This window comes from Populus alba, chromosome 1 (assembly GCF_005239225.2).
Source record: "Populus alba chromosome 1, ASM523922v2, whole genome shotgun sequence".
Classification (NCBI taxonomy): Eukaryota; Viridiplantae; Streptophyta; class Magnoliopsida; order Malpighiales; family Salicaceae; genus Populus; species Populus alba.
The window spans coordinates 12,285,326-12,299,511 of record NC_133284.1 but is presented as its reverse complement, the minus strand read 5'-3'; the positions used below and the strand labels follow the sequence as shown (position 1 = coordinate 12,299,511).

The 14,186-nt window shown below is 36.6% G+C and overlaps 1 protein-coding gene and 1 pseudogene across 3 annotated transcripts; both read right to left on the bottom strand.

Moving 5' to 3' along the window:
- Positions 1 to 1,255: 1,255 nt before the first annotated feature.
- LOC118049189 (probable purine permease 11) lies at positions 1,256 to 2,840 on the bottom strand. 3 transcript variants are annotated; one of them, XM_035059118.2, is made up of 3 exons: positions 2,566 to 2,840; positions 1,489 to 1,857; positions 1,256 to 1,329 (listed from the first exon to the last, which is right to left on the bottom strand). In XM_035059118.2, the coding sequence occupies exons 1-3, from the start codon at positions 2,600 to 2,602 to the stop codon at positions 1,280 to 1,282; spliced, it is 456 nt and encodes a 151-aa protein (XP_034915009.1). In that variant the 5' UTR covers positions 2,603 to 2,840; the 3' UTR covers positions 1,256 to 1,279. The 3 variants fall into 3 exon arrangements, 2 of the variants coding, with proteins under 2 accessions (XP_034915009.1, XP_034915008.1); XM_035059117.2 differs by having other exon boundaries at positions 1,489 to 1,863; positions 2,566 to 2,836; XR_012168982.1 differs by having other exon boundaries at positions 1,294 to 1,311; positions 1,489 to 1,863; positions 2,566 to 2,830.
- A 9,098-nt stretch (positions 2,841 to 11,938) lies between these two features.
- Positions 11,939 to 14,186, bottom strand: part of LOC118049188 (probable LRR receptor-like serine/threonine-protein kinase At1g14390) — a 3,752-nt pseudogene continuing 1,504 nt past the window's right edge.

The window sequence follows — 14,186 nt, the reverse complement described above, 5'->3', positions numbered from 1 at the left end:
ACGTGCTAATTGTAATAAAACAGGCTTTGTTCTTGAAATTCTTTGTAACCAGAACGCGGCATATAATTTGCGCGCACTATTGTTTCCCTAGAATGCCGGTACAGATGTTGAACAAACTAAAACACAGAATTATTTTAACATCCGCAAGTGTTTATTTTGTGATTCACGCTCTTTAAAATCCAAAAATTCACTTTAAAAACTGACTAACTAGTTATAACCAATTCCTTAACACAATCCTTTTTGATCGAGATTCGCTCTACTTTAATAACTAGGATTTTCGGAAGTGCAGGGCCAATAATAGGCAACCAGAGCCTGACAACGCTCTCTCGTCTCTCCTCCTCTGCTTGTCCTTTGTGGAGACTCTAGAGCAAAGCTTTTTCAAGTAGTCAGGAAGTACGTTAGTTCTAGGAAAAGAAGCTGCATGTTTATTTGTCGATGATTTGAGCTTCTTCTTCATGTTCTCCATTTCCAGCTAAAAAAACAAAAGTTGCATGTGAAGGTCAAACCTGATTTCTTTCATTTATGTTAACAAATCCATAATAGAATTGAAATTGGTAAAACGGACTATACAAAATTGTACAGAAAACTTGCTTCCCTGCAATTGTTCTGTATTCGTATAGGACTTGCTTAAACTTCCTAGCTCTTACCTTGTTCATTCATTCTCTTGTGTGTTTTATACTATTCAACCACAGTCTCTAATTGTGCCCTGCAACCTCGTTTTCACTGGTAAGGCTTGTCTTGGATTTAGCATCATCTAGATAATGTTGATAAATGTAGGAAAGAAGCCCCAGATTGCCAGGCAGCATTGCCCATAACCTTCACACCATTCATCTTATCGTGGAAAAATATCACAGCAAGAATGGGAACAAGAGGCAAGCCAGCCGCGTACTATATGACATTAGAGAAAAGAGAGGATACCTTCAAAAATCAACCCCAACAAAAACCCACAAATGAGGAAACTTGCCATGTAATAGCAGTCCAAATCAAGAGTCATCAAAATAGGATATCTTCTTTATCCTTCTTTATATTCTTTCATCTCATTTTTCAAGACTTTCCATTCCCCGCTTGCAAAAAGTCCCACCCACCACCAGCCGCAAGTTGCAACAAAAAGATGGATATATTTGCATATTCAACACGGTAGAGAAGGTTTCTTTATTGATAACCGTTCTCAAAAGAAAGCTGCACGAGGGAAAGGTACAAAGAGTATGTTGCTGATGCACCAAGTGTACAGAAAAAAATCCAATTACGTATTTTTCTTCTGGGAATGCCTGCAGGGTTCTCAGAGTCTGCATTTAACTGCTAGAAGGGAGGCTGAAGCAGTAAGGAGAACTAGAGAATTGAAGGGCACAAAATGGAGAAAAACTTTTGTGAATTAAGGAGAAAGGGAGAAGAGTGCATTAAAAGGCCAGTTGAGTTGCACAGAGAAGAGAATAAAGTGGGTAGACAGGGAAGGATATAAGAGTCCATACGAGTACATCAAGTTGTCACCTGTTAAGAGTGCCCCAAAGCCAATGTATAGAAATGTAAGAGTGGATAGTTTAGGACCTTCTGGTTTGTTTGCAAAGGAAGAGCTAATGGGATTTGTTGCGGTGTTGGAATTGATAGAAGAAGTGAAGAAGAAAAGGAGGGGAAGTAGAATTGGAAAGCCAGCAGATTGAACAAACGTTGCCATCCACTTGCTATTCCCACCCTTGTCATAGTATAATCCTCCCAAAAGAGTGGCGGCAGATTGGCCTGAGAGAAGAAATAGTATATAGCAGCTCACTCGGAGCCACCACTTGTAATGAATCAGTTTTGGTAGCTGCATTTTGTTGTTAATAGAGGAGGCATCATTGCTCGAGTTTGGCTCTTTATCATCTGCAGCTGGAAAATAGCAAAACCATTCACTTGAATACAAACAAGTGAAGAGCAAAAAATTTTTTTTTTTTTTGGATTTGATAAAACCCCATCCCCTGAAAAGCATATTTTGTGGGCCCAGGTGAGCGAGTAAAACCTCGGCTATCCTAGGCTCTTATAAGAAGTGCACGCCCTGACTCGAACTCGAGACCTGCTGTGCAAATCTCAAGTCCTTTGCCATCACGCTATGTCTTTTAGGGACGCGAAAAGCAAAATGATTATTACTTGCAGAGGATTTTGATCTCCCACACCTGTTCTTGCCTTAAGTCCATCTATGAGTATTCATGGCATGATTGCATGTTAACTGCGTATATTGAAAGTTAACCAGATTCTAATTCAAGAAGAACAGGCTTCACTAACTTGTCATGCTTCATTTATATCATATGCTGGATTATTTCATAAGGGGTGATGTAGGACATAAAACTGGATTAAATAATACAAGCCACTGGTCTACCTACCTCATATTGGTCACCAATTAATTACTGAAGCAATTTCTGAATATTTTGGATTCTAAGTTTTCGATTGAAGAAGAAGATCATAAGAAAATGAATGGAAGATTAATCATATGCTTTGGACACTGATACGACAACTAAATTCGATATAGAAAAGAGAATAAGCAGTACATGTATGGAGAAGCAGCGCACTTATAGTAAAAATAATCTGACTAACCTGTGATTTGTAGTTCAATCCCCTCAGCATCCTCCATGAAGATCAATTATAACCAGAGATGTAGCCAAAGTGAAAGGTATTCTTGTCTTTCTTCCACTGCCTTTAAGCAAAGAGAAAAGGGTCTTGAATCATAGAGCATTTAAAGGATGATTTTTCCATATCAGTCAGTCAATACTTTACATTTTGCACTGCTCTAAATTATAAATTATAGAGCATTTAAAGGATGATTCTTCCACTGCCTATCTAAGGTCTGATTTCTTTAGAACCAGGATGAGGCGCTGGTCTTAATTTCAATAAAGTGGAATGGATAATCATGGAATTACAGTCCATGCTTTTTGTAAGTGGTCAAAATTGGCTAGCCACCTAGCTAGTGGCTGTGGATCCATACTAAAATAGCCTTTTTGGCTTGATTTCAATACCAGTGCTGCTGCTTTGACGTAACCAAAAAATCTACTGTTGACCTGTTGTTTGGATTTTTGCATTATGAAAACACAAGTCATCCATTTGCCCATCACCATTTAATTTCACGAGGTGAAATAATCTTTTTGGTAATGATATCTGAGATTTTGGGTATCAGTATTGCCAAAAACATGAATATCCTAGCTATTAAGCTCATCCATACCCTAGCAGCAAAAAAGGACTGCAGCAGCAACTTGTTAAAGGAAACCAAGCACAACATAGGAAATCAATCACAGAATAGGAAATTAAGTCTGTCAAATACTGTAATCGAATCTTCACTTATTTGTTTCCTTATTCTGTGATAATTAGGTCTGATCGTAGGCTTTAATGTAGGCTCTTTGTATCAAGCCATTAGTATAAATTGTAACCTTTGTTTATTCTGTAACATAATACAAAAGATATCATTCTCTTCATGGTATCAGAGCAATTAATCTAGGTATCAAAATAAAACATAAACCCTTTAGCCAACTTCCGTGGGAGACGAAAACCAAGGAAGCATGTCTTCAGGAGCAAGATGGGATCATCTCAATCACCAGCTTTACCTTCACCATTCAGATCAACCTGACGCTGTTCTTGTGCCACAACCTTTGGTTGAAGACAACTACAGCACATGGAGCCAATCCATGACTATGGCTCTGACAGTTAAAAACAAGATTGGATTTATAGATGGCTCAATGAAGGAGCCTGATGAGAAGAAACCAGATGAGCATCAACAATGGAATCGATGCAACAGTTTGGTTAAAACTTGGCTGCTGGGATCTATGTCCAAAGATATTGCAGCTAGCGTCATCAACTGCAAGGATGCCAGACAAATGTGGCTTGATTTAAAGGAAAGATTCTCACATGTGAATGTGGTTCAGTTATTTAACATTGAGAATGAAATTCACAACTGTGTGCAGGGCAGCATGTCTGTGGGATCCTACTTCACAAAACTGAAAGGTTTATGGGATGAGCGTGATGCACTATGCACCTTTCCCAACATGCACTTGTGGATCAGTCAAAGGAAGTGGCTGCATTACCTGGACACACAGAAAACCATGAAATTTCTCATGGGTCTTAGTGATTCATATGTGGGTGTTCGTAGCAACACTCTGTTGCAGGATCCATTACCAACAATCAACAAGGCATACTCACTGGTTCTTCGTCATGAAAAACAATCAGAAGTGACAACTGGGAAAAGTCCTGCTCAACCAGAGGCTGTTGCCTTTGCCGTAAAGAATTTAAGCAATGAGATTGAAACTGAACAGAGATGCTCAAGATGCAATAGAACAAATCACAACACCAAGGATTGTCGTGCACATCTCAGATGCACTTTCTGCCGCTGGAAGGGACATACAGCCGAGTATTGTCGCAAGAAGAAAGCAGTAACTGTAAGCCTGAATTTAATATGGCGATTTCCAAGGGAAAATCAAGTTGCATCCCATACGAATGAGAGGAAGGAGATGAATTTTCCTTTCACACCTGACGAGTGCAACAGATACTCAGCATGTTAAAAACCAAAACATCCTCTGCCAACCATGTTTAGTAGCTGTCCAACTCATTGATGAGCTCTCAGGTAAAGCTTTTTCACTTCTTCTCTAATGGCAACAGAAGTACATGGATTTTGGATAGTGGGTGCACAGATCATATGATTTATGACCAAAAATCTGCTCACATACTCAAGACCGGTTAATGGCCGTACTATTGAATTACCGAATGGATCAATAGCACAAGTAACTCACATAGGCAGAGTTCATCTATCTCCTGATTTGATCCTTGATAATGTCTTATGTGTCCCATATTTCCGATTGAATTTAATTTCCATTAGCAAACTAGCATTTGATTCTTCTTGCATCACCATTTTTCTAAGCCAATTTTGTGTGATTCAGGACCTACGTTCGGGGAAGATGATTGGGACGGGAATTGAACGGGAGGGTCTCTACTTTCTCGACCAAGCCAAGAAAGGAACCTACAACCATGCCAAAAATTCTAACCCGAACCTTTGGCATCAACGTCTTGGGCATCCCTCAACCAAAGTCTCTCCATTATTTCCTAAAGTTAATTCTTGCTCTAATGACAAGTGTTGTATTTGTCCGTTAGCAAAACAAACCAGACTTCCATTTTCTTCAAGTTCCATTACTACCATATCTTCATTTGATTTAATCCATGTTGACATTTGGGGTGGTTATAAAATTCCTTTTATTTCAGGTGCCAAATATTTTCTTACTATCGTTGATAATCATACTAGATGCACATGGATTTATCTTATGAAACACAAATCCGACACCAGGGATCTTCTAGTCAATTTCATCAACATGGCTGAAAACCAATTTGATTCCAAAGTCAAGATGATTCGTAGTGATAATGGTCCTGAATTCAAACTTGAAAGCTTTTACGCTCACAAAGGTATTATTCATCAAACCAGTTGCATTAATACTCCACAACAAAATGGCGTTGCCGAACGCAAACATAGGCATTTGTTAAATATGGCACGTGCTTTACTTCTTCAAGCCGGTCTTCCTCACCAATTTTGGGGTGACGCTATTCTTGCTTCCGCTTATCTCATAAATCGAACACCAACCCCCATTCTCCATGGAAAAACACCATATGAAAAACTCTTCAACAAAGTTCCCAATTACTCGCATTTACGAGTATTTGGTTGCTTATGTTTTGTTTCCACCCATGCCCAAAATCGCTCAAAATTTGATCCTCGAGCATCTCGGTGTATTTTTCTTGGCTATCCTTATGGGAAAAAGGGGTATAGAGTTTTTGATCTAGCTACACAACGAACACTTGTCTCTAGGGATGTCGTCTTCTTTGAATCTACATTTCCCTTTATTACATCTACATCACATACCAATACCCCATCATCATCACCTCCCACGCCCACTCCCACTCCATCCATACCTTTCGACATACACTTTGAACCCCCTTTTCTGCTTCCCAATCCTACCTTTCCTAGCTCACCCAATTCCCAGACCCATCCATCCACCACCTCATCCACTCCTCTAGCTCCTCTCATAGAGTCCCCACATTCAGCCAGTCCTACTGACAGTCCACTACCCGATTTTTCTCCCATACTGAACACCTCCTCACCTGTGCCCATTCTTACTCTTCGTCGTGGCAGTCGTTCTATCACCACTCCTTCTTACTTGCAGGATTTCCATCTCGTCATGACTCTCCCTTCAAGGCCTGACCCGACATCATCCACGAGCATGGTTCACACTTCAGGTACTGCTTATCCCCTCTCTGCCTATTTATCTTACACTCACCTTTCTCCCCATCACAAAGCTTATACTGCTCAACTCACTTTCCTCAAAGAACCTACCAGTTTTTTACAGGCTGTTCAACATCCTCAGTGGCGTGAGGCCATACACCATGAGATATCTGCTTTACAGGCCACTGGGACTTGGAGTTTGGTACCTTTACCATCCCACAAATGGCTGATCGGCTGCAAATGGGTATACAAAATCAAGTTGAAAGCTGATGGGACAGTGGAACGCTATAAGGCACGACTGGTGGCCAAGGGCTACAGCCAAGTTGCAGGTGTTGATTATCAGGAAACCTTTGCTCCCGTAGCCAAGATGGTCAATGTCCGCCTCTTACTTAGTGTGGTAGCTTTGCATGGTTGGCATTTACATCAGCTTGATGTCAACAATGCATTCTTGCATGGTGACTTGGATGAGGACGTCTACATGACTTTGCCTCCTGGCTTCGAACGAAAGGGGGAGACACGCGTTTGCAAACTTCATAAATCCCTGTATGGCTTAAAACAAGCCTCTAGACAGTGGTTTATCAAACTGTCCGGTGCACTCAAGGCTGCAGGATTCCATCAGTCCCTATCTGATTATTCCTTGTTCGTCCGAAGCCAGCATGGTAACTTTCTAGCATTACTGATATATATTGATGATGTGATATTAGCTGGGAATAATTTGCAGGACATAGAGAACACCAAACTCTTCTTGTCCAAACAATTTAAACTTAAAGACTTGGGGCAACTTAAATACTTCCTTGGCATCGAGGTTGCCAGATCACGACATGGCATTAGTTTGTCACAGAGAAAATATGCACTCGAGATTTTGGATGATGCGGGGTTTTTGGGTGTCAAGCCATCTCGGTTTCCTTTGGAGCAAAATGTGTCTCTAACACAATCCGATGGAAAGCTTTTGGAAGATGGATCAACATACAGGAGGTTAGTTGGCAGGTTACTCTATCTTACAATAACTAGACCAGACTTGACTTATGTTGTGCACATCCTTAGCCAGTTCATGGATAAGCCCCGCCAACCACACCTGGATGCAGCTTATAAAGTGCTCAAATATATCAAACAAACACCTGGGCAAGGCATCCTGTTGCCGTCCACAGGTTCACTTCAGTTACGAGCATTTTGTGATGCTGATTGGGCTCGTTGTAAGGACACAAGAAGATCAGTTACTGGTTACTGCATTTTACTTGGAGAAGCACCAGTTTCATGGAGGAGCAAGAAACAGACAACAATATCACGTTCAAGTGCAGAGGCAGAATATCGCTTCATGGCTACTACATGCTGCGAAATTACATGGCTGAAAAATATTTTGAAGGACTTGCAGATAAATCACACACAACCGGTAACCTTGTTTTGTGATAACCAAGCAGCAATGCACATAGCATCGAATCCTGTCTTTCATGAGCGAACCAAGCACATAGAAATAGACTGTCATTTGATACGTGAGAAAATTCAAGCAGGAATGATTCAGACAGCCTACATACGGACTACAAACCAACCGGCTGACTTGTTTACTAAGCCATTAAGATCCACACAGTTTGAGACCTTACTTAGCAAGTTGGGTGTAATTAACATACACTCCAACTTGAGGAGGAGTGTTAAAGGAAACCAAGCACAACATAGGAAATTAAGTATGTCAAATACTGTAATCGAATCTTCACTTATTTGTTTCCTTATTATGTGATAATTAGGTCTGATCGTAGGCTTTAATGTAGACTCTTTGTATCAAGCCATTAGTATAAATTGTAACCTTTGTTTACTCTGTAACATAATACAAAAGATATCATTCTCTTCACAACTTGAACTTTCCAAATCAACTTGTTGACCTATAAAGCTTTTCTGCGTCTTCCTTTTGCTTTCACGGGCAAATAGTCATCAAGATATCTATACATACTATATATTAGGAATGCAATTTCGAAAGTCCATTTTCACACACATCTTTCATGAAGCAGCATCTTAGCAAAGGAGACTCCCACACAATTTAATTTTAAAAACTAGATTAGGTAAAATTTGAGTCATGAGGTTTTTTTTTCAATTTTATTTTTAAGGTTTCTTTACTAAACAGCCGGGTTTTCTTTGGACTGGAAAAGTTAATCGGATCACATCAAAATAACACTAACATAATTTAATTTTAAATTTTAATTAGTTAAGAAATCATATTTAAAAAAATTTAAGATTAAATTATTAGATTAGATTTTAAATAAAAAAATCAAATAGTTATTTATAGCAAACTAGCCAGTAAACTAATATTTCCTATTCTATCATGACAATAAGTATCAGAAACAATTCTTGTGCGGACAACAAGTATAATTTTCGTGTTTTATCTTGGCCTATATAATGGGTTTGTCTCTCCTGTTTATGGCCCTATGTAATGGTTGTGTGCTATGCAGTATCTTACTTTTCACATGTCGTAATATTTATTTTGCTATTAATAAAGTACGTCAATCTATGGCATTTCTTCACTGGTATTTATTTGGTTGGTTAAGTTCATTTTGCGGTATCTTTGCGATACTTCGGGGTTTTTTTAGAATTTATATAAAATATTTTATATTTATAAATATATTAAAATAAAATTTATTTTATTTAAAAAAATATATTTTTAAGATCAACACATTAAAATAATATAAAAAATATAAAAAAAAAAATATAATTTTAAAAAAAAATACGACCTAACCTCCTTTTTTAGACGTAGCCTTCCTCCTTTATTCTAGCATGTTAGTATTTCTTGTTCTAGCATGGGTCTATACATCGGTACCTGTATTCCTCAACACACTTTGGCGAGTTGATTGTGAGGAAGGCACCAATTTCAATTTACTGGTAACTAATTAAAAAAAAAAAATCGGGTTTTAATAGGATCAAGCCTTGATTTTATCGGATTTGTAGTTTAATTTGGTTTTTTAATCGATTTTTTTCCAAGTCAACTGATTTTTTAATCAACTGAATTTGTTCCAAGTCAGCCGATTTCTGGATCCACCTTTCGAACAACGTGTTAAATATTACATCTCAAATCTACAGTGTCGTGAATTGATTTTGACAGTTTATTTTCATATTCTAATAGGGGGAAAATGCTAAACAATTGCATAAAAAAGGGGGTGCAAAAAGAACAAATGATGGAAAAAAAATCCACATATGATTTCTTATGAAATCAATTACAGAGAAACGAGTCTAGAAATTTAATAAGAAGACGAGTGGGGACCGCCAAGGTTTCATTTTCAAGGTTTCTTTACTAAAACGGCCGGGTTTTTTTTGGACCGGAAAAGTTAATTGAATCACAATTCCAACATAATTTAATTTTTAAATTTTAATTAGTTAAGAAATTATATTAAAAAAATTTAAGATTAAATTATTAGATTAGATTTAATAACAAAATCAAATAGCCAGTAAACTAATATTTCCTATTCTATAATGACAATAAGTATCAGATAACAATTCTTGTCCGGATAACAAGTATAATTTTCGTGTTTTATCTTGGTCTATATAATGGCTTGTCCCTCCTGTTTATGGCCCTATATAATGATTGTGTGCTATGCAGTATATCATTTTTCACATATCGTAATATTTATTTTGCTATTAATAAAGTACGTCGATCTATGCATTTCTTCACTGGTATTTATTGGTTGGTTAAGTTTATTTTACGGTATTTTTGTAACACCTCATGTCTTTTTTAAATTATGATAACGGTTATAATTTAAAATATTTTTTATTTATAAATATATTATTTTAAAAATATATATTTTTATTAAGAAATTCTAAAACGTGTAGGAAATTCACTGTAACAATTTTGTTTTTTTTTCTATAACAGTTTTTTTCATTGTAGCAAATTTATTTTTTTTGCTTTTGTTTTTTTATTTTTGTTACATGTTTTTTTTTTCTTTTTTGTTACCTAAAATTGACTTCTTTGTCTTTGTTTTTTTCTCTTTTTTTTTAATTTTTTTTTCAAAATTATCTTTTTACTAATTTTTTTAAATATTGAGCTGGTTTGAAAATTTAGTTTTATAGTTTTTTTTTTATATTAAGTTGGTTGAGAATTTAGTTTTATAGTTTTTTAAAAAAAATAATATGGATTGCTACAATGTTTCTCCTACATAGTTTTTGTTTTGCTATAGTGTTTCCACACATATTTTTTAAAAAAAATTATATTTATGAAATTTATTTTTTCAATATTGAGCTAAAAGATAATCTAGTTTTAGCTTTCCCCACGTGTTTTTTTTTTGTTTTTCTTTTTTTCCAAAATTGTCAATTTTTTACATATTTTTTTTTCAGAATTATTTTTGTTGATTTAATTTTTTTACTATTGAACTACTTGAAAATTTAGTTTTTTTATTTATTTCTTTAAAACACTGTAGCTTTCCCCACGTGTTTTTTTTTTTCACTTTTGTTTCCTTTTCTTTACATGTTTTTTTTTTTCATTTATTTTACCCAAAATTGATTTTTTAAAAAAAAAATAGTCTTTGTCGTTTTTTTTTTTATATTGATCGAGTTGAAAACTTAGCTTTGTAGCTTTTTTCAAAAAAAAAAAAAAAACACTATGGATTACTACAATATTAGCTTTTTTTTTTCTTTTTGATTTTTTAATGATTTTTTTTGTTTGATTTAGTTTGTTAATGTTAAAAAAAATTTATTTAGTTATCAGATTTTCATGGATACGGATCTCGGGTTTGATGGGTTGACCTGATTTGACGAGTTATTTTTTTCATTTAGTTTAGTTTGTTAAAGTTAATTTTTTTTTCTATTTAATTATCATATTTTCATACTTTCATGACACGTATCCTGGACTTGACGGGTTAACTTGGTTTGATGGGTTAACCCAGTTAATTCTGGGTAAACCCGTCATTTTTTTTCTATTTAGTTATCAAACTTTCATGACGCGAATCCCAGGTTTTACAGGATAACCCGGTTTAAAGGGTTAACCCAATTAATTCATTTTTTTTCTTTTTCTTTATTAGTTTTTTCCTTCCTGTTGAATTTTTTTCTTTGTTTTTTTTTAACTAATCTATTTAATTATCACACTTTTATGACATGACCTTATAGCCAGACCCACATCCAATATTTTTGAGTCCAGTGTTACAATCAGGCTCATTTAAACTTGGTCATGCAAGTTTAATTTTATTATTAATATTATAAATATTACTTTTAGGTCAGACATTGCAGCCAAACCCAAAGATTCTTGGATATGACCTTGTAAAAAAAACCCTAAATTTTTAAATTTTTGTTTTTTTTAATATTTTTATACAAAAAAAAATGACCCGCGACATCACGAGGTCATGTGTCTAGTTATTTCTAAACACAGTTTTTTAGCCTTTGTTCTAGCATGTTAGTATTTCTTGTTCTAGCATGTGTCTATACATCGGTTGTATTCCTCAAACACACCTTGGCGAGTTGATTGTGAGGAAGGCACCAATTTCAATTACAGGTAACTAATTAAAAAAAAAAAAAGTCGGGTTTTAATAGGATCAAGCCTTGATTTATCGGATTTGTAGTTTAATTTGGTTTTTTAATCGAATTTTTTCCAAGTCAGCCGATTTCTGGATCCACCTTTCGAACAATGTGTTAAATATTACATCTCAAATCTACAGTGTCGTGAATTGATTTTGACAGTTTATTTTCATATTCTAATAGGGGGGAAATGCTAAACAATTGCCAAAAAAAAGGGGGGCAAAAAAGAACAAATGATGGAAAAAAATCCATATATGATTTCTTATGATAATCAATTACAGAGAAACGCAGTCAATTACAGAGAAACGAGTCCAGAAATTTAATAAGAAGACGAGTGGGGACCGCCAAGGTTTCCACTGGTACTCGTCCATCCTTCTTGAATTTGAATGGAATACTGCAAATTCCAAAGTACATCTTCTATTGATGGCCGAGTTCTTGATTCTTTTTTTAGGCAATTAATGGCCATTTCAGCTGCAGTTTTTAGGGATTCATATGCAAAAGTACCCCGTGTAGATGGATCGACCAAGGCTTGTAACTTCGATGGCGCTTCTGCCAAGCCTTTTTCGACCTGTAAATTGAACCCAGAAAAAAGAAAAAAAAAAAAAGATTTAAGCAGCAATAACCCCATGATCAGCACCGCATAATGGCAGCTCCAAAATAATGTTATCAGATTTATATTGCACATGTATTTACCTGTATCCTTAACTCGTCCAATGCACGGTTGGATGTGACAAGCTTACCCGTAATGACTTGAAGTAAAATGACGCCCAGTTGATAGACATCTTCTTTTTCTGCATTTTCAGAACTGCATGTAGGAAGAGGACTCAGGCAAGATGACCTTGATTATTCAGTAGAATGAAGGGTGTGAAAAAAATGAAAAACAGGTGGAAGACTTGCCTGTTGATATTGGACGCATCTTTTCCATTGAGAGGACTCTCCGAGCCTACCTGCAAAGTTCAAAAAACGAAGCAAAAAAAACTCAGAAGTGTGAATCCAAAGTGCTTCAAAATATGAAGAATCTCAAACCTCAATCCTTCTGCCCTCACCTTTGATGGCAGGGGAATCTTGTAGTCACTGAGTTTCGCAGTAAGAGTATCATCCAACAAAACATTCTCAATCTTTACGTTATTCCCAAAAATGCCAGGAGCAACTCCAGTGTGCAAGAACTGGATTCCCCTCGCAACGCCAATGATAATCGCCATTCTTTGTGGCCATCTCAGCATCTCCCTTTTTCTCTCATCTGTCGTATCAAGAATCTCAGTTACTTTAGGCTTCAGAAAGACAGCAATGATTCAAAAAAAATAAAATTAAGTGATGTTTGCTATTTTACCAGCTAGGTAATCTCTTAGAGATCCGTTGGAGACGTGTTCAAGGACAATAAATACTGTGCCAGCTGTGCTCGAATGATCCTGATATGTGACGATGGTGTGTCCGAGAATGCTGACCAAATGCAGATGCCTCAGCTTTGACAGTACCTCAATCTGCTGAATCATGCTTTGAGGCAAATTCTTCTGCTTTAGTTTCACACATTTCACCATGACTTCTGAACCATCTATGAGCCAACCTTTATAGAGCTGTAGATTACAGTACAGAATAGCATTTAGTTCAAAGGGCTTTGTTATTGATGAGCTCTAGTAGCTATGACATGATGTAAGCCATTGAAAAGTTTTGAATCTTACTTGTCCCTGGGATCCTTCTCCTATAAAATTCAATGGATCAAAGTTGTTTGTTGCATCTTCCATTTCCTCCAATGTGAAGGCGCGATAAGGCGGAAGCCCTATTGCCGCCGACCTCATCGTCTGAGGCACACGCCCTGTGGAAATTCATATCGTGCGTAATTTTGAAAATCCAACAAGCTAACTTCACATGAAAGCGCAAAGAGGTGAGAAAATCAAATGGTAGCTAGGCGGACTTACTTGAATCAACGGCTCTGCGAACAGACTTTTTACTGGCAACAGACCTTTTTTACTGGTAACAGATCCATCAAATATGCTAATACATGATCATCATCTGTTTGTTGCTTTTGATCTTCTATTGATCACACAAATCAGGAATCCAAGAACACCTGCAATCCCAAGAACACCTCCAACAATTACCAAGAACTATTTCCAAGTTTTGATAGTGGAGGACTTGTGCTCCTTACTTTTTAGATGGGGGCTTCACAGCCAATGCTTCTTTATTGCAGAATGAGTAAGGGTGCTGGTAACTTGCATTTTTACCGCCAGACAGGCAATTCCATGAGCTAATGACTGTCCGAGTTGAAGTGTTGGTTGCAATGCAGGAAGGTAGTTTTCCAATCAAAATGTTGTGAGAGATGTCCACAAATTGAAGCTTAACACTGCAAGATATATTTGTTGGAAGAGCCCCGCTTAATTGATCTCTGGGCTAAATCAAGAGACTGAAGTGAAGGAAGAGAGAACAGAGCAGGTGGGATTGGTCCGATGAGTTTGTTGGAAGAGATGTCCAGCTGCTGAAGCTGATT

Coding starts and splice junctions, on each gene's coding strand:
- LOC118049189 (XM_035059117.2), bottom strand. CDS start 2,602: ATGGAGGATGCTGAGGGGATTGAACTACAAATCACAG. Junction 1,864..2,565: donor GATTGAACTACAAATCACAG/GTTAGTCAGATT, acceptor GCTATTTTCCAG/CTGCAGATGATAAAGAGCCA. Junction 1,330..1,488: donor CTTTGGGGCACTCTTAACAG/GTGACAACTTGA, acceptor TCAATTCTCTAG/TTCTCCTTACTGCTTCAGCC.